This window comes from Lactuca virosa, chromosome 4 (assembly GCF_052849685.1).
Source record: "Lactuca virosa cultivar CGN04683 chromosome 4, Lactuca_virosa_CGN04683_v6, whole genome shotgun sequence".
NCBI lineage: Eukaryota > Viridiplantae > Streptophyta > Magnoliopsida > Asterales > Asteraceae > Lactuca > Lactuca virosa.
Window position 1 is genome coordinate 125,683,896 of NC_136429.1, and position 21,206 is coordinate 125,705,101.

Below are 21,206 nucleotides of genomic sequence, written 5' to 3' on the forward strand. Positions count from 1 at the left end.
GATAGGAGGGTAATACACATGTGTGATTCTAACTGGGGTTTCCTCTCTATATAGCTTAAGGATGGGCTCCTTTGGAGATCATGTCTAACACTCATACTTACTTACATTTTGTTTTTTGGATGGATAGGAGGGTAATACACATGTGTGAATCTAACAGGGGTTTCTTCTCTAGCTAGCTTAAGGATGGGCTCCTTTGGAGAGCATGTCTAACACCATACTTACTTACATTTTGTTTTTTGGATGGATAGGAGGGTAATACACATGTGTCAATCTAACTGGGTTTTCCCCTCTAGCTAGCTTAAGGATGGGGTCCTTTGGAGTGCATGTCTAACACTCAGACTTACTTACATTTTGTTTTTTGGATAGATAGGAGGGTAATACACATGTCTGAATCTAACTGGGGTTTCCTCTCTAAATAGCTTAAGGATGGGCTCCTTTGGAGAGCATGTCTAACACTCAGACTTACTTACATTTTGTTTTTTGGATGGATAGGAGGGTAATACACATGTGTGCATCTAACTGGGGTTTCCTCTCTAGCTAGCTTAAGGATGGGCTCCTTTGGAGATGATGTCTAACACTCATACTTACTTACATTTTGTTTTTTGGATGGATAAGAGGGTAATACACATGTGTGAATCTAATTGGGTTTTCCCCTCTAGCTAGCTTAAGGATGGGCTCCTTTGGAGAGCATGTCTAACACTCAGACTTACTTACATTTTGTTTTTTGGATGGAAAGGAGGGTAATACACATGTGTGAATCTAACTGGGGTTTCCTCTCTCGCTAGCTTAAGGATGGGCTCCTTTGGAGAGCATGTCTAACACTCAGACTTACTTACATTTTGTTTTTTGGATGTATAGGAGGGTAATACACATGTGTGAATCTAACTGGGGTTTCCTCTCTAGCTAGCTTAAGGATGGTCTCCTTTGGAGAGCATGTCTAACACTCAGACTTACTAACATTTTGTTTTTTTGATGGATAGGAGGGTAATACACATGTGTGAATCTAACTGGGGTTTCCTCTCTAGCTAGCTTAAGGATGGGCTCCTTTGGAGAGCATGTCTAACACTCAGACTTACTAACATTCAATTTTTTTGATGGATAAGAGGGTAATACACATGTGTAAATCTAACTGGGGTTTCCCCTCTAGCTAGTTTAAGGATGGGCTCCTTTGGAGAGCATGTATAACACTCAGACTTGCTTACATTTTGTTTTTTGGATGGATAGGAGGGTAATACACATGTGTGAATCTAACTGGGTTTTCCCCTCTAGTTAGCTTAAGGATGGGCTCCTTTGGAGAGCATGTCTAACACTCAGACTTACTTACATTTTGTTTTTTGGATGGATAGGAGGGTAATACACATGTGTGAATGTAACTTGGGTTTCCTCTCTAGCTAGCTTAAGGATGGGCTCCTTTGGTGAGCATGTCTAACACTCAGACTTACTTACATTTTGTTTTTTGGATGGATAGGAGGGTAATACACAAGTGTGAATCTAACTGGGGTTTCTTCTCTAACTAGCTTAAGGATGGGCTCCTTTGGAGAGCATGTCTAAAACTCAGACTTACTAACATTTTGTTTTTTGGATGGATAGGAGGGTAATACACATGTGTGAATCTAACTAGGTTTTCCACTCTAGCTAGCTTAAGGATGGGCTCCTTTGGAGTGCATGTCTAACACTCAGACTTACTTACATTTTGTTTTTTGGATGGATAGAAGGGTAATACACATGTGTGAATCTAACTGGGGTTTCCTCTCTAGCTAGCTTAAGGATGGGCTCCTTTGGAGAGCATGTCTAACACTCACACTTGCTAACATTTAATTTTTTTGATGGATAGGAGGTTAATACACATGTGTGAATCTAACTGGGGTTTCCCCTCTAGCTAGCTTAAGGATGGGCTCCTTTGGAGAGCATGTCTAACACTCAGACTGGCTTACATTTTGTTTTTTGGATGGATAGGAGGGTAATAGACATGTGTGAATGTAACTGGGGTTTCCTCTCTAGCTAGCTTAAGGATGGGCTCCTTTGGTGAGCATGTCTAACACTCAGACTTACTTACATTTTGTTTTTTGGATGGATAGGAGGGTAATACACATGTGTGAATCTAACTGGGGTTTCCGCTCTAGCTAGCTTAAGGATGGGCTCCTTTGTAGAGCATGCCTAACACTCATACTTACTTAAATTTTGTTTTTTGAATGGATAGAAGGGTAATACACATGTGTGAATCTAACTGGGTTTCCTCTCTAGCTAGTTTAAGGATGGGCTCCTTTGGAGAGCATGTCTAACACTCAGACTTACTTACATTTTGTTTTTTGGATGGATAGGAGGGTAATACACAAGTGTGAATCTAACTGGGGATTCTTCTCTAACTAGCTTAAGGATGGGCTCCTTTGGAGAGCATGTCTAAAACTCAGACTTACTAACATTTTGTTTTTTGGATGGATAGGAGGGTAATACACATGTGTGAATCTAACTAGGTTTTCCCCTCTAGCTAGCTTAAGGATGGGCTCCTTTGGAGTGCATGTCTAACACTCAGACTTACCTACATTTTGTTTTTTGGATGGATAGAAGGGTAATACACATGTATGAATCTAACTGGGGTTTCCTCTCTAGCTAGCTTAAGGATGGGCTCCTTTGGAGAGCATGTCTAACATTCATATTTACTTAGATTTTGTTTTCTGGATAAATAGGAGGGTAATACACATGTGTGAATCTAAGTGGGGTTTCCTCTCTAACTAGCTTAAGGATGGGCTCCTTTGAAGAGCATGTCTAACACTCAGACTAACTAACATTTTGTTTTTTGGATGGATAGGAGGGTAGTACACATGTGTGAATCTAACTGGGGTTTCCTCTCTAGCTATCTTAAGGATGGGCTCCGTTGGAGATCATGTCTAACACTCATACTTACTTACATTTTGTTTTTTGGATGGATAGGAGGGTAATACACATGTCTGAATCTAACTGGGTTTTCCCCTCTAGCTAGCTTAAGGATGGGCTCCTTTGGAGAGCATGTCTAACATTCAGACTTACTTACATTTTATTTTTTGGATGGATAGGAGGGTAATACACATGTGTGAATCTAACTGGGTTTTCCCCTCTAGCTAGCTTAAGGATGGGCTCCTTTGGAGAGCATGTCTAACACTTAGACTTACTAACATTTTGTTTTTTGGATGGATAGGAGGGTAATACACATGTGTGAATCTAACTGGGTTTTCCCCTCTAGCTAGCTTAAGGATGGGCTCCTTTGGAGAGCATGTCTAACACTCAGACTTACTTACATTTTATTTTTGGATGGAAAGGAGGGTAATACATATGTGTGAATCTAACTGGGGTTTCCTCTCTAGCTAGCTTAAGGATGGGCTCCTTTGGAGAGCATGTCTAACACTCAGACTTACTAACATTTTGTTTTTTGGATGGATAGGAGGGTAATACACATGTGTGAATCAAACTGGGTTTTCCCCTCTAGCTAGCTTAAGGATGGGCTCCTTTGGAGTGCATGTCTAACACTCAGACTTACCTACATTTTGTTTTTTGGATGGATAGAAGGGTAATACACATGTATGAATCTAACTGGGGTTTCCTCTCTAGCTAGCTTAAGGATGGGCTCCTTTGGAGAGCATGTCTAAAACTCAGACTTACTAACATTTTGTTTTTTGGATGGATAGGAGGGTAATACACATGTGTGAATCTAACTAGGTTTTCCCCTCTAGCTAGCTTAAGGATGGGCTCCTTTGGAGTGCATGTCTAACACTCAGACTTACCTACATTTTGTTTTTTGGATGGATAGAAGGGTAATACACATGTATGAATCTAACTGGGGTTTCCTCTCTAGCTAGCTTAAGGATGGGCTCCTTTGGAGAGCATGTCTAACATTCATATTTACTTAGATTTTGTTTTCTGGATAAATAGGAGGGTAATACACATGTGTGAATCTAAGTGGGGTTTCCTCTCTAACTAGCTTAAGGATGGGCTCCTTTGAAGAGCATGTCTAACACTCAGACTAACTAACATTTTGTTTTTTGGATGGATAGGAGGGTAGTACACATGTGTGAATCTAACTGGGGTTTCCTCTCTAGCTATCTTAAGGATGGGCTCCTTTGGAGATCATGTCTAACACTCATACTTACTTACATTTTGTTTTTTGGATGGATAGGAGGGTAATACACATGTCTGAATCTAACTGGGTTTTCCCCTCTAGCTAGCTTAAGGATGGGCTCCTTTGGAGAGCATGTCTAACATTCAGACTTACTTACATTTTATTTTTTGGATGGATAGGAGGGTAATACACATGTGTGAATCTAACTGGGTTTTCCCCTCTAGCTAGCTTAAGGATGGGCTCCTTTGGAGAGCATGTCTAACACTTAGACTTACTAACATTTTGTTTTTTGGATGGATAGGAGGGTAATACACATGTGTGAATCTAACTGGGTTTTCCCCTCTAGCTAGCTTAAGGATGGGCTCCTTTGGAGAGCATGTCTAACACTCAGACTTACTTACATTTTATTTTTGGATGGAAAGGAGGGTAATACATATGTGTGAATCTAACTGGGGTTTCCTCTCTAGCTAGCTTAAGGATGGGCTCCTTTGGAGAGCATGTCTAACACTCAGACTTACTAACATTTTGTTTTTTGGATGGATAGGAGGGTAATACACATGTGTGAATCAAACTGGGTTTTCCCCTCTAGCTAGCTTAAGGATGGGCTCCTTTGGAGAGCACGTCTAACACTCAAACTTACTTACATTTTGTTTTTTGGATGGATAGGAGGGTAATACACATGTGTTAATCTAACTGGGGTTTCCTCTCTAGCTTGCTTAAGGATGGGCTCCTTTGGTGAGCATGTCTAACAGTCAGACTTACTTACATTTTGTTTTTTGGATGGATTGGAGGGTAATACACATGTGTGAATCTAACTGTGTTTTCCCCTCTAGCTAGCTTAAGGATGGGCTCCTTTGGAGAGCACGTCTAACACTCAAACTTACTTACATTTTGTTTTTTGGATGGATAGGAGGGTAATACACATGTGTGAATCTAACTGGGTTTCCTCTCTAGCTAGCTTAAGGATGGGCTCCTTTGAAGAGAATGTCTAACACTCAGACTTACTAACATTTTGTTTTTTGGATGGAAATGAGGGTAATACACATGTGTGAATCTAACTGGGTTGTCCCCTCTAGCTAGCTTAAGGATGGGCTCCTTTGGAGTGCATGTCTAACACTCAGACTTACTTACATTTTGTTTTTTGGATAGATAGGAGGGTAATACACATGTCTGAATCTAATTGGGGTTTCTTCTCTAAATACCTTAAGGATGGGCTCCTTAGGAGAGCGTGTCTAACACTCAGACTTACTTACATTTTGTTTTTTGGATGAATAGGAGGGTAATACACATGTGTGATTCTAACTGGGGTTTCCTCTCTAGCTAGCTTATGGATGGGCTCCTTTGGAGATCATGTCTAACACTCAGACTTACTAACATTTTGTTTTTTTTGGATGGATAGGAGGGTAATACACATGTGTGAATCTAACTGGGGTTTCCTCTCTAGCTAGCTTAAGGATGGGCTCCTTTGGAGAACATGTCTAACACCATACTTACTTACATTTTGTTTTTTGGATGGATAGGAGGGTAATACACATGTGTGAATCTAACTGGGTTTTCCCCTCTAGCTAGCTGAAGGATGGGCTCCTTTGGAGTGCATGTCTAACATTCAGACTTACTTACATTTTGTTTTATGATAGATAGGAGGGTAATACACATGTCTGAATCTAACTGCGGTTTCCTCTCTAAATAGCTTAAGGATGGGCTCCTTTCGAGAGCATGTCTAACACTCAGACTTACTTTCATTTTGTTTTTTGGATGGATAGGAGGGTAATACACATGTGTGAATCTAACTGGGGTTTCCTCTCTAGCTAGCTTAAGGATGGGCTCCTTTGGAGATCATGTCTAACACTCATACTTACTTACATTTAGTTTTTTGGATGGATAGGAGGGTAATACACATGTGCGAATCTAACTGGGTTTTCCCCTCTAGCTAGCTTAAGGATGGGATCCTATGGAGAGCATGTCTAACACTCAGACTTAATTACATTTTGTTTTTTGGATGGAAAGGAGGGTAATACACATGTGTGAATCTAACTGGGGTTTCCTCTCTCGCTAGCTTAAGGATGGGCTCCTTTGGAGAGGATGTCTAACACTCAGACTTACTTACATTTTGTTTTTTAGATGGATAGGAGGGTAATACACATGTGTGAATCTAACTGGGGTTTCCTCTCTAGCTAACTTAAGGATGGTCTCCTTTGGAGAGCATGTCTAACACTCAGACTTACTAACATTTTGTTTTTTTGATGGATAGGAGGGTAATACACATGTGTGAATCTAACTGGGGTTTCCACTCTAGCTAGCATAAGGATGGGCTCCTTTAGAGAGCATGTCTAACACTCAGACTTACTAACATTAAATTTTTGTGATGGATAGGAGGGTAATACACATGTGTGAATCTAACTGGGGTTTCCCCTCTAGCTAGCTTAAGGATGGGCTCCTTTCGAGAGCATGTCTAACACTCAGACTTGCTTACATTTTGTTATTTGGATGGATAGGAGGGTAATACACATGTGTAAATCTAACTGGGTTTTCCCCTCTAGTTAGCTTAAGGATGGGCTCCTTTAGAGAGCATGTCTAACACTCAGACTTACTTACATTTTGTTTTTTGGATGGATAGGAGGGTAATACACATGTGTGAATGTAACTGGGGTTTCCTCTCTAGCTAGCTTAAGGATGGGCTCCTTTGGTGACCATGTCTAACACTCAGACTTACTTACATTTTGTTTTTTGGATGGATAGGAGGGTAATACACATGTGTGAATCTAACTGGGTTTTCCCCTCTAGCTAGCTTAAGGATGGGCTCCTTTGGAGAGCATGTCTAACACTCAGACTTACTTACATTTTGTTTTTTTGATGGATAGGAGGGTAATACACATGTGTGAATCTAACTGGGCTTTCCGCTCTAGCTAGCTTAAGGATGGGCTCCTTTGGAGAGCATCTCTAACACTCATACTTACTTAAATTTTGTTTTTTGGATGGATAGAAGGGTAATACACTTGTGTGAATCTAACTGGGTTTCCTCTCTAGCTAGTTTAAGGATGGGCTCCTTTGGAGAGCATGTCTAACACTCAGACTTACTTACATTTTGTTTTTTGGATGGATAGGAGGGTAATTCACAAGTGTGAATCTAACTGGGGTTTCTTCTCTAACTCGCTTAAGCATGGGCTCCTTTGGAGAGCATGTCTAAAACTCAGACTTACTAACATTTTGTTTTTTGGATGGATAGGAGGGTAATACACATGTGTGAATCTAACTAGGTTTTCCCCTCTAGCTAGCTTAAGGATGGGCTCCTTTGGAGTGCATGTCTAACACTCAGACTTACTTACATTTTGTTTTTTGGATGGATAGAAGGGTAATACACATGTGTGAATCTAACTGGGGTTTCCTCTCTAGCTAGCATAAGGATGGGCTCCTTTGGAGAGCAGGTCTAACATTCATACTTACTTACATTTTGTTTTTTGGATGAATAGGAGGGTAATACACATGTGTGAATCTAACTGGGGTTTCCTCTCTAACTAGCTTAAGGATGGGCTCCTTTGAAGAGCATGTCTAACACTCAGACTTACTAACATCTTGTTTTTTGGATGGATGGGAGGGTAATACACATGTGTGAATCTAACTGGGGTTTCCCCTCTAGCTAGCTTAAGGATGGGCTCCTTTGGAGATCATGTCTAACACTCATACTTACTTACATTTTGTTTTTTCGATGGATAGGAGGGTAATACACATGTGTGAATCTAACTGGGTTTTCCCCTCTAGCTAGCTTAAGGATGGGCTCCTTTGGAGAGCATGTCTAACACTCAGACTTACTTACATTTTATTTTTTGGATGGATAGGACGGTAATACACATGTGTGAATCTAACTGGGTTTTCCCCTCTAGCTAGCTTAACGATGGGCTCCTATGGAGAGCATGTCTAACACTCAGACTTACTTACATTTTGTTTTTTGGATGGAAAGGAGGGTAATACACATGTGTGAATCTAACTGGGGTTTCCTCTCTCGCTAGCTTAAGGATGGGCTCCTTTGGAGAGCATGTCTAACACTCATACTTACTTACATTTTGTTTTTTGGATGGATAGGAGGGTAATACACATGTGTGAATCTAACTGGGGTTTCCTCTCTAGCTAACTTAAGGATGGTCTCCTTTGGAGAGCATGTCTAACACTCAGACTTACTAACATTTTGTTTTTTTGATGGATAGCAGGGTAATACACATGTGTGAATCTAACTGGGGTTTCCTCTCTAGCTAGCTTAAGGATGGGCTCCTTTGGAGAGCATGTCTAACACTCAGACTTACTAACATTAAGTTTTTTTGATGGATAGGAGGGTAATACACATGTGTGAATCTAACTGGGGTTTCCCCTCTAGCTAGCTTAAGGATGGGATCCTTTGGAGAGCATGTCTAACACTCAGACTTACTTACATTTTGTTTTTTGGATGGATAGGAGGGTAATACACATGTGTGATTCTAACTGGGGTTTCCTCTCTAGCTAGCTTAAGGATGGGCTCCTTTGGAGATCATGTCTAACACTCATACTTACTAACATTTTGTTTTTTGGATGGATAGGAGGGTAATACACATGTGTGAATCTAATTGGGGTTTCCTCTCTAGCTAGCTTAAGGATGGGCTCCTTTGGAGAACATGTCTAACACCATACTTACTTACATTTTGTTTTTTGGATGGATAGGAGGGTAATACACATGTGTGAATCTAACTGGGTTTTCCCCTCTAGCTAGCTGAAGGATGGGCTCCTTTGGAGTGCATGTCTAACACTCAGACTTACTTACATTTTGTTTTTTGGATAGATAGGAGGGTACTACACATGTCTGAATCTAACTGCGGTTTCCTCTCTAAATAGCTTAAGGATGGGCTCCTTTGGAGAGCATGTATAACACTCAGACTTACTTTCATTTTGTTTTTTGGATGGATAGGAGGGTAATACACATGTGTGAATCTTACTGGGGTTTCCTCTCTAGCTAGCTTAAGGATGGGCTCCTTTGGAGATCATGTCTAACACTCATACTTACTTACATTTTGTTTTTTGGATGGATAGGAGGGTAATACACATGTGTGAATCTAACTGGGTTTTCCCCTCTAGCTAGCTTAAGGATGGGCTCCTATGGAGAGCATGTCTAACACTCAGACTTACTTACATTTTGTTTTTTGGATGGAAAGGAGGGTAATACACATGTGTGAATCTAACTGGGGTTTCCCCTCTCGCTAGCTTAAGGATGGGCTCCTTTGGAGAGCATGCCTAACTCTCACACTTACTTACATTTTGTTTTTTGGATGGATAGGAGGGTAATACACATGTGTGAATCTAACTGGGGTTTCCTCTCTAGCTAACTTAAGGATGGTCTCCTTTGGAGAGCATGTCTAACACTCATACTTACTAACATTCAATTTTTTTGATGGATAGGAGGGTAATACACATGTGTGAATCTAACTGGGGTTTCCCCTCTAGCTAGCTTAAGGATGGGCTCCTTTTTCGAGAGCATGTCTAACACTCAGACTTGCTTACATTTTGTTTTTTGGATGGATAGGAGGGTAATACACATGTGTAAATCTAACTGGGTTTTCCCCTCTAGTTAGCTTAACGTTGGGCTCCTTTGATGAGCATGTCTAACACTCAGACTTACTTACATTTTGTTTTTTGGATGGATAGGAGGGTAATACACACGTGTGAATCTAACTGGATTTTCCCCTCTAGCTAGCTTAAGGATGGGCTCCTTTGGAGAGCATGTCTAACACTCAGACTTACTTACATTTTGTTTTTTGGATGGATAGGAGGGTAATACACATGTGTGAATCTAACTGGGTTTTCTCCTCTAGCTAGCTTAAGGATGGGCTCCTTTGGAGAGCATGTCTAACACTCAGACTTACTTACATTTTATTTTTTGGATGGATAGGAGGGTAATACACATGTGTGAATCTAACTGGGTTTTCCCCTCTAGCTAGCTTAAGGATGGGCTCCTTTGGAGAGCATGTCTAACACTCAGACTTACTAACATTTTGTTTTTTGGATGGATAGAAGGGTAATACACATGTGTGAATCTAACTGGGGTTTCCTCTCTAGCTAGCTTAAGGATGGGCTCCTTTGGAGAGCATGTCTAACACTCATACTTACTTACATTTTGTTTTTTGGATGGATAGGAGGGTAATACACATGTGTGAATCTAACTGGGTTTTCCCCTCTAGCTAGCTTAAGGATGGGCTCCTTTGGAGTGTATGTCTAACACTCAGACTTACTTACATTTTGTTTTTTGGATAGATAGGAGGGTAATACACATGTCTGAATCTAACTGGGGTTTCCTCTCTAAATAGCTTAAGGATGGGCTCCTTTGGAGAGCATGTCTAACATTTTGTTTTTTTGGATGGATAGGTGGGTAATACACATGTCAGAGTTACTTACATTTTGTTTTTTTGGATGGATAGGTGGGTAATACACATGTGTGAATCTAACTGGGGTTTCCTCTCTAGCTAGCTTAAGGATGGTCTCCTTTGGAGAGCATGTCTAACACTCAGACTTACTAACATTTTGTTTTTTGGATGGATAGGAGGGTAATACACATGTCTGAATCTAACTAGGTTTTCCACTCCAGCTAGCTTAAGGATGGGCTCCTTTGGAGTGCATGTCTAACACTCAGACTTACTTACATTTTGTTTTTTGGATGGATAGAAGGGTAATACACATGTGTGAATCTAACTGGGGTTTCCTCTCTAGCTAGCTTAACGATGGGCTCCTTTGGAGAGCATGTCTAACATTCATACTTACTTACATTTTGTTTTTGGATGAATAGGAGGGTAATACACATGTGTGAATCTAACTGGGTTTTCCCCTCTAGCTAGCTTAAGGATGGGCTCCTTTGGAGAGCATGTCTAACACTCAGACTTACTAACATTTTGTTTTTTGGATGGATAGGAGGGTGATACACATGTGTGAATCTAACTGGGGTTTCCTCTCTAGCTAGCTTAAGGATGGGCTCCTTTGGAGGTCATGTCTAACACTCATACTTACTTACATTTTGTTTTTTGGATGGATAGGAGGGTAATACACATGTGTGAATCTAACTGGGTTTTCCCCTCTAGCTAGCTTAAAGATGGGCTCCTTTAGAGGGCATGTCTAACACTCAGACTTACTTACATTTTATTTTTTGGATGGATAGGAGGGTAATACACATGTGTGAATCTAACTGGGTTTTCCCCTCTAGCTAGCTTAAGGATGGGCTCCTTTGGAGAACATGTCTAACACTCAGACTTACTAACATTTTTTTTTTGGATGGATAGGAGGGTAATACACATGTGTGAATCTAACTGAGGTTTCCTCTCTAGCTAGTTTAAGGATGGGCTCCTTTGGAGAGCATGTCTAACACTCATACTTACTTATATTTTGTTTTTTGGATGGATAGGAGGGCAATACACATGTGTGAATCTAACTGGGGTTTCCCCTCTAGCTAGCTTAAGGATGGGCTCCTTTGGAGTGCATGTCTAACACTCAGACTTACTTACATTTTGTTTTTTGGATAGATAGGAGGGTAATACACATGTCTGAATCTAACTCTGGTTTCCTCTCTAAATAGCTTAAGGATGGGCTCCATTGGAGAGCATGTCTAACACTCAGACTTACTTACATTTTGTTTTTTGGACGGATAGGTGGGTAATACATATGTGTGAATCTAACTGGGGTTTCCTGTGTAGCTAGCTTAAGGATGGTTTCCTTTGGAGAGCATGTCTAACACTCAGACTTACTAACATTTTGTTTTTTTGATGGATAGGAGGGTAATACACATGTGTGAATCTAACTGGTTTCTCCCCTCTAGCTAGCTTAAGGATGGGCTCCTTTGGAGAGCATGTCTAACACTCAGACTTGCTTACATTTAGTTTTTTGGATGGATAGGAGGGTAATAAACATGTGTGATGCTAACTGGGTTTTCCCCTCTAGTTAGCTTAAGGATGGCCTCCTTTGGAGAGCATGTCTAACACTCAGACTTACTTACATTTTGTTTTTTGGATGGATAGGAGGGTAATACACATGTGTGAATCTAACTGGGGTTTACTCTCTAGCTTACTTAACGATGGGCTCCTTTGGTGAGCATGTCTGACACTCAGACTTACTTACATTTTTTTTTTTGGATGGATAGGAGGGTAATACACATGTGTGAATCTAACTAGGTTTTCCCCTCTAGCTAGCTTAAGGATGGGCTCCTTTGGAGAGCATGTCTAACACTCAAACTTACGTACATTTTGTTTTTTGGATGGATAGGAGGGTAATACACATGTGTGAATCTAACTAGGTTTCCTCTCTAGCTAGCTTAAGGATGGGCTCCTTTGGAGAACATGTCTAACACTCATACTTACTTAAATTTTGTTTTTTGGATGGATAGAAGGGTAATACACATGTGTGAATCTAACTGGGTTTTCCCCTCTAGCTAGCTTAAGGATGGGCTCCTTTGGAGATCGTGTCTAACACTCAGACTTACTTACATTTTCTTTTTTGGATGGATAAGAGGGTAATACACATGTTTGAATCTAACTGGGGTTTCCTCTCTAGCTAGCTTAAGGATGGGCTCCTTTGGAGAGCATGTCTAACACTCAGACTTACATTTTATGTTTTGGATGGATAGGAGGGTAATACACATGTGTGAATCTAACTGGGTTTTCCCCTCTAGCTAGCTTAAGGATGGGCTCCTTTGGAGAGCATGTCTAACATTCAGACTTACTTACATTTTGTTTTTTGGATGGATAGGAGGGTAATACACATGTGTGAATCTAACTGGGGTTTCCTCTCTAGCTAGCTTAAGGATGGGCTCCTTTGGAGAGCATGTCTAACACTCAGACTTACTAACATTCAATTTTTTGGATGGATAGGAGGGTAATACACATGTGTGAATCTAACTGGGGTTTCCCCTCTAGCTAGCTTAAGGATGGGCTCCTTTGGAGAGCATGTCTAACACTCAGACTTGCTTACATTTTGTTTTTTGGATGGATAGGAGGGTAATACACATGTGTGAATCTAACTGGGTTTTCCCCTCTAGCTAGCTTAAGGATGGACTCCTTTGGAGAGCATGTCTAACACTCAGACTTACTTACATTTTATTTTTTGGATGGATAGGAGGGTAATACACATGTGTGAATCTACCTGGGGTTTCCCCTCTAGCTAGCTTAAGGATGGGCTCCTTTGGAGAGCATGTCTAACACTCAGACTTACTTACATTTTATTTTTTGGATGGATAGGAGGGTAATACACATGTGTGAATCTAACTGGGTTTTCCCCTCTAGCTAGCTTAAGGATGGGCTCCTTTGGAGAGCATGTCTAACACTCAGACTTACTAACATTTTGTTTTTTTGGATGGATAGGAGGGTAATACACATGTGTGAATCTAACTGGGGTTTCCTCTCTAGCTAGCTTAAGGATGGGCTCCTTTGGAGAGCATGTCTAACAATCATACTTACTTACATTTTGTTTTTTGGATGGATAGGAGGGTAATACACATGTGTGAATCTAACTAGGTTTTCCCCTCTAGCTAGCTTAAGGATGGGCTCCTTTGGAGTGCATGTCTAACACTCAGACTTACTTACATTTTGTTTTTTTGGATAGATTGGAGGGTAATACACATGTCTGAATCTAACTGGGGTTTCCTCTCTAAATAGCTTAAGGATGGGCTCCTTTGGAGAGCATGTCTAACACTCAGACTTACTTACATTTTGTTTTTTGGATGGATAGGAGGGTAATACACATGTGTGAATCTAACTGGGGTTTCCTCTCTAGCTAGCTTAAGGATGGGCTCCTTTGGAGATCATGTCTAACACTCATACTTACTTACATTTTGTTTTTTGGATGGATAAGAGGGTAATACACATGTGTGAATCTAACTGGGTTTTCCCCTCTAGCTAGCTTAAGGATGGGTTCCTTTGGAGAGCATCTCTAACACTCAGACTTACTTACATTTTGTTTTTTGGATGGAAATGAGGGTAATACACATGTGTGAATCTAACTGGGGTTTCCTCTCTATCTAGCTTAAGGATGGGCTCCTTTGGAGAGCATGTCTGATACTCAGACTTACTTACATTTTGTTTTTTAGATGGATAGGAGGGTAATACACATGTAAGAATCTAACTGGGGTTTCCTCTCTAGGTAGCTTAAGGTTGGTCTCCTTTAGAGAGCATGTCTAACACTCAGACTTACTAACATTTTGTTTTTTTGATGGATAGGAGGGTAATACACATGTGTGAATATAACTGGGTTCTCCCCTCTAGCTAGCTTAAGGATGGGCTCCTTTGGAGAGCATGTCTAACACTCAGACTTGCTTACATTTTGTTTTTCGGATGGATAGGAGGGTAATACACATGTGTGAATCTAACTGGGTTTTCCCCTCTAGTTAGCTTAAGGATGGCCTCCTTTGGAGAGCATGTCTAACACTCAGACTTACTTTCATTTTGTTTTTTGGATGGATAGAAGGGTAATACACATGTGTGAATCTAACTGGAGTTTCCTCTCTAGCTTGCTTAAGTATGGGCTCCTTTGGTGAGCATGTCTAACACTCAGACTTACTTACATTTTGTTTTTTGGATGGATAGGAGGGTAATACACATGTGTGAATCTAAGTGGGTTTTCCCCTCTAAATATCTTAAGGATGGGCTCCTTTGGAGAGCATGTGTAACACTCAGACTTACTTACATTTTGTTTTTTGGATGGATAGGAGGGTAATACACATGTGTGATTCTAACTGGGGTTTCCTCTCTAGCTAGCTTAAGGATGGGCTCCTTTGGAGATCATGTCTAACACTCAGACTTACTAACATTTTGTTTTTTTGGATGGATAGGAGGGTAATACACATGTGTGAATCTAACTGGGGTTTCCTCTCTAGCTAGCTTAAGGATGGGCTCCTTTGGAGAACATGTCTAACACCATACTTACTTACATTTTGTTTTTTGGATGGATAGGAGGGTAATACACATGTGTGAATCTAAGTGGGTTTTCCCCTCTAGATAGCTTAAGGATGGGCTCCTTTGGAGAGCATGTCTAACACTCAGACTTACTAATATTTTGTTTTTTGGATGGATAGGAGGGTAAAACACATGTGTGCATCTAACTGGGGTTTCCCCTCTAGCTAGCTTAAGGATGGGCTCCTTTGGTGAGCATGTCTAACACTCAGACTTACTTACATTTTGTTTTTTGGATGGATAGGAGGGTAATACACATGTGTGAATCTAACTGGGTTTTCCCCTCTAGTTAGCTTAAGGATGGGCTCCTTTGGAGAGCATGTCTAACACTCATACTTACTTACATTTTGTTTTTTGGATGGATAGAAGGGTAATACACATGTGTGAATCTAACTGGGGTTTCCTCTCTAATTAGCTTAAGGATAGGCTCCCTTGGAGAGCATGTCTAACATTCAGACTTACTTACATTTTGGTTTTTGGATGGACAGGAGGGTAATACACATATGTGGATCTAACAGGGGTTTCCTCTTTAGCTGGCTTAAGGAGTGAGGATTTCACATTGAGCTAGTCTGCTTTAAAAGCTGTCTCGGGCTAATTGAGAAAACACGAGAAAACGTACAAGAATAATTAACACGTGTTTATTATTCGCGTTTGATACTTTTGGCTTCTTTGCATCATAGGTTGTGGATCTCCTGAATACAGTCTAGTGGCTCAAAATAATGTTACCGCCCCAAAGTTAAAATTTAGAAAAGTCATCTAGAAAATGTGCTTGTTTCAAGTACACTTGCTTCCTAAAGTTATGTTTATTTATCACTATTTCTAATTTACCTTAGTAATTCTAAGATCGTAAGAGAACTAGCAAAATTTTGTTAGTAATAAAAATATTTGGATGAAATAGCAATGCAAATGTACCCATAATAACATTGTATTTGTACAACTTTATCCACAATAACATACTTATATTCATTTACCCATAATAACAACCAACTTACATTCGTAAGCAATTTACATGTTCCTATTATCCTATATATTTTGCTCTTATAAAAAAAATAAAAAAATAAAAAAATCCCCAACAATAACCAAAGATAATGCATTTAAAACATAAGAAAAAACCCACCTACTTCCAATCTTTATTCATAATATATATAGTTATATACCTAGTTATAGACATGATATACCCCAAGACCTAACAACAGTCAAGTCAACTCAGTCAAAACAGTAAACTCCCAACATAAATTTACTCTATTATTACCTTTACAAACAGAGAACAAACAAACTACCTCAAAATTTCAATTTTCTTTTTTCTTTTTGTTTATTTTCACCATGTTCCAAAGCTGCATCCCACATGATCTTGAGTGATGATATTTAGGCGTTCTCTCATGATATCCAATGAAGGGTAAGATGGGAAACAAATTCGATAAAAACATGTGTGAGAAGATGGAAGAAGCTCTATTGAATCATTGGTTTTGTATATATAAAGCTTTGAAGCTAATCCACCAAAACCTTCTATTGGTAGATGCTTTAAAGATGTCCAAAAGAACAAAAGCACCTTTCTTTGATTCCCTGTCATTTCTTCAATAATCTGTGAAACAAATAATGACTTTTAATCAACAAGGTTAAAAAAGGAAAAAGAAAAATATGAGAAATGAGAAATGACAGGTGGCACAGGCATACCTCCCATAACCATGATATTTGAGGATCAGTTTCCTTATACCCATAATACTCAGTATGCTTCTTCCAATCTTCCACTGAAATAATACTTTCACTTCCATATAACATTCCATCAAGATCTTCACATTCCAAGCTTTTGAAAAACAATTTCCTTATTTTTTCATCTCCAGCAATATCTGTAAACCCTTTAGCAAAATAAGACACCTGTTCTGAAACAGATGTCACAAACCTATGTTCAATAAGAAGATCAACATACTCCTTCCTGTTTCTACTATTCACAACAATGTTCTTTCCATCTGCAAAAAGCTCCACAACTTTTCTTGATCCTAGTTCTTCAATTTCTCTAATGAATGTTAACCCAAGGGCATCTTCGTCAACTGTAGTGGGGTCCATGTCTAATATCTGTTTGCAGCTGCTGTATAAGTATGGATCTGCATCTTTTATGTCTTCTAAAGAAATGGTGTTTCCTGATAATTGTGAGAAAAATGATCGATCAAATGCAATTCCAACTTGGATTTTGTGCATTAGGGCTAATGCGATTATTCTTCCTGCAAAGTTGAAGTATTCAAGGTGCAATGGGTCCACTTTAGATGCTGCAAATTCAACAACAAGTCAACAAGTCAAGAAGTCAATAAATCAAGAAGTCAAGAAGTCAAGTAGTCAAGAAGTTAAGAAGTTAAGAAGTTAAGAAGTCAAGAAGTAATTCCATGTTGAAAAAAATGGATTTTTTATTGAAAGATTGATGAAAGATTGTGAACTTACCTGGATTGGGGAAGAATCTTCTTCGGTCATTAGGGCAAGCAACAAAAAGGGCATTTTGGGGATTAAAGATTTCTTGAGAAACTAAGAAGAACCATTCACGTAATACACCAGGACCTGTAGCTTCTTCGTTTTTGAACTCCATGAATAATCCACCACGAAGAGTTTCAGGATCTACACGTGCAATGTACTCAAAAGATTCAGCTAATAACTGAGATCTGTCAATAAGCATCTCATGAAGCTCATCATATTCATCTTTCATTTCTGGAAGCAACATTAATACTAAATGCCTTCTGGATTCAAAGTCGATAAGATCTTTATGTCCAAGAATCCATTTGTAATCCTCACCTCTTTTAGCATATTTAACAATCAGATAGCATATTGAGACCTTGTTCCTTTTCAGATTTTCCCAAAAGAAATCTTCTGCACCTTGATATAGTTTGGAAATGCTACGCAGTTCCTTCAAGATTGAAAGATAAGAATCCCATCCGAAGTATCCTTTCTTTTCTGTAGCTAAGTAGCTCTCTATTTTATCAAGACACATTTGAACTTTCTCAAAAAGCTCAATGAAGATCATGTATAGAAGTTTGATTTCATCACTGCCACAAGGGAGGGTGGAGGTGGACTTACTTGGTATTGGTATGATTCCCTCAAACTCTGTCTGATCTTTGATTGCAGCCTTGAGAGGACGCAAGAATGAAGCAAACTCAAGGACATCACTTGGTGAAGGACAGACATCATCTATGGCTTCCACACTGGAAATCAAACCCTCTGTTAGGTTGTTTGCAAGCTCAGCCACATATGGAAGAATGTCCTGAACTGTAATGATTACAGGCTTATTACTACTGTTATCATAATTCCGAGAGCTTCTTCCAATTCTAAGGTACTCCACCATTGATCCTAGACTACTCCGGCAATCTTCATACAGAGGATCTGATCTTCCTGAAACTCTACAGAGCAATTTACAGAACTCTAATGCTATAGGTGCACACTGTGAATATATAGGTCTTGACAGTGTATCTTTACTAGAAGTAAGGAGATGTCGAATTGATTCTTGAGCACACTCTTTGTTACCTGCATGAGGCGACATGTAGAGCATCATCAGTGCTGCTGGAGCACATAATGATTGAAATATATTCAGATGAGGCGCCGGTTGATCATCCCCGATATCATACTTGGCAGTCATGTTCAAGAACTCTGTTAACCGCGATTTCACAGACTTCAGACAAAGGCCCTTTTCTCCTTTGCACAACCTGTAAATCGTCGAAACCAAATCATCAATCAACTGCCACGCTTGCGGATGCTCCGTACTCCGCATTCGACCAACCAAATGCAAGCCTGCGTCGTTATTTATCTTACACTCAGCCAAACTATAATCCCACTGAAGCTGCCGGCCTCGATAAATCAAACGCTGCTCGACCATCGGAATTCCGGTGGCGGCCTGGATTTTCTCGTGGATTAATTTGACTTTGTCGTCTGGTTTTCCATGGAGAACTAAGGTTTTGCTTTCGGAAATCATACGAACGAAGAATTGGATACGATCAGGATACCATAAGAAGGCGGAGTCTTGGGTGGAACTGGAACTGGAAGTAGAAGCCCTAGTTTGGAAGTGAGGGTGCTGACGAGTGATTTGATCAAGGAAAGGATTACTGGAAGCGGTGGCGGGAGGAGAATTAGGGTTAGGATCATCCTTTCTCATCCTGAAGGCGGGTAAGTCGTAGGAGAGATCGTCGTATTCGTCGTCGTCGTAATCTTCGAACTTGCGTTTGATTCGCTGGTGAAGAAAGTCGACGGACGGAGAGTCTGGAGAAGACATTGACGGTTGGCCGGCGGGAATGGGTTTACCATGAAACCATCAAACAACAACTTATGAGAAAGAGATTTGTATATCGCTTCGCTTCGCTGGGTTTTACAGAGAGATGATGAGATCAACGCAACCCGTGTTTACTTGCTGAGTAATCTTACAGTAATTGCCAAAAGGCATTAATAATTAAACTTAACGAAATTTGACTAATCTAACCATTTTTTTGGTCTATCTTTGACAAGAATAACTTATTTAGATTGATTTTTGCCAAAATAACATTTTTATCTAGAATGGGTTATTTAGGAAATAATTTTGAACTCCATATCATTTGAACCGGTCCATCAAATACATTCTGATCTCGATATACAAATACATTCCGATCTCTGACACGCTCTCCAGTATTCCAACACACTCTAAGACCCATTCTGGACTCCGACTTAAGATATGGAATGCGATCACGATGACCTGGTTGTTTTACAGACAAGTCGTTTACTCTTATACTCTTATAGTTTAATTTTAACATATTTTGTTTTTAGACCTTCCTCCGGAATGCAAAGAATAGCTCTAGAATGAACTGACAACGTTTCAGAGTAGCAATACATATTGATAGTGCATTAAGACCAACCCAACGGTAGTTTAGTTGTTTATATTATGTTATAATACATCAAAAATAAGTATATTCCGGAACAAAAAAATGCATTCATGAATGCTCCGGAACGTGAGAAATTGTTCCGGAATACGAAGAACATGTCCGGAATGTCAAGAACATGATCCGGAATGGTGGTTGTTGTTCGTTCTGGAGTTGGATTATAACAAGTTTTCTATTTGCAGCACAACATGGTTTTTGATGCATCCATTACACTGACTTGTAAGCCAAAATTCGGTGCGGATATTCTTGCGACAATCAAACACAGATCGACATGTGAAACTATGTTCCAAGATTCATGTTTTGTAAGATGGTTAGACATTCCTAACGTAGATGGTGATCATTTACTTCTACATTAAATGTTTTTCCACGAAGTTATCACGGGCCCTCGAAGCGGAGTACAATAAATGGTTTTTAAGATTAGGGGTTACGAGCTGTCTTTCGGAAGAAAGAATTTTGTCTTGTCACCGGCTTCCACTTTGGTGATTATTTTCTTGCCTACATTTATGGTGTCGTCTTCTGTTCCGGTTTGTTTTCTATGGTTGAGAGAAATGTCTCGGTGAAATTAGACAATGTAATCAATGGGTTTAAACATTCGCTTAATGACTTATTGGACGATGATGTTGTTTGTTTATGTCTTCTCTATTTGTTAGACAAGGGTTTCAACGGGCAGTTGCGTAAATAGCCTGTGACAAATGAGTATTTCTCTTTTCTATACAACAATGATTAATTCAACAGGTATCATGTCGTTAATATATAATTATCATTACTAATATTTTATACAAATTTAATTGTGAATTTTTTTATGTCGCAGATATCCATGGGGGAGGATATTTTGTGATAAGTTGTACTCATAGCTATTTACTATTCACTAAGGTTGAGAACTTTATACATTCAGTCGAACCAAAGGCTAAATAACCTAAAACAATGACATACACCCTAAATGGATTTGTATATGTTTTTAAGGTAAAATACATGATTAATAATATAACATTTTTTTGCTTGATAATATTCTAATACATGATTATTTCATATATGGATTCTTGATAGTTTTCATGTGAGCAGTTTGTTCGGTACCCGACAACCAAATGTGATCCCTCGGGCTATTGCATGGTCGAAACTGAGGCATTTACGAGCGGTTGAGTGCAACGAGATTCTAAAAATTAACAATGTATGATTATTTATATATTTTATAATTTTCTTCTATATGTATAATTTATGTTTATTTATAATTTTATAATTTTATTAGCATGATTATAAACTAATAAAAAAGTTGGAGCCAACAGA

General features: G+C 39.4%; 1 protein-coding gene across 1 annotated transcript; it reads right to left on the minus strand.

The window, feature by feature from the left end:
- Nucleotides 1–16,141: 16,141 nt before the first annotated feature.
- LOC145107326 (E3 ubiquitin-protein ligase UPL5-like) lies at nt 16,142–19,412 on the minus strand. The gene is made up of 3 exons (XM_079044183.1): nt 17,473–19,412; nt 16,714–17,303; nt 16,142–16,621 (listed from the first exon to the last, which is right to left on the minus strand). The coding sequence occupies exons 1-3, from the start codon at nt 19,283–19,285 to the stop codon at nt 16,358–16,360; spliced, it is 2,667 nt and encodes an 888-aa protein (XP_078900309.1). The 5' UTR covers nt 19,286–19,412; the 3' UTR covers nt 16,142–16,357.
- Nucleotides 19,413–21,206: the final 1,794 nt, after the last annotated feature.

Bases quoted from the DNA above. Each gene is read 5' to 3' on its own strand.
- LOC145107326 (XM_079044183.1), bottom strand. From the start codon at position 19,285: ATGTCTTCTCCAGACTCTCCGTCCGTCGACTTTCTTCACCAGCGAATC. The intron at 17,304-17,472 runs GTAAGTTCACAA...TTGAATTTGCAG, and splicing joins AAGATTCTTCCCCAATCCAG to CATCTAAAGTGGACCCATTG. The intron at 16,622-16,713 runs GTATGCCTGTGC...TTTGTTTCACAG, and splicing joins AAATATCATGGTTATGGGAG to ATTATTGAAGAAATGACAGG.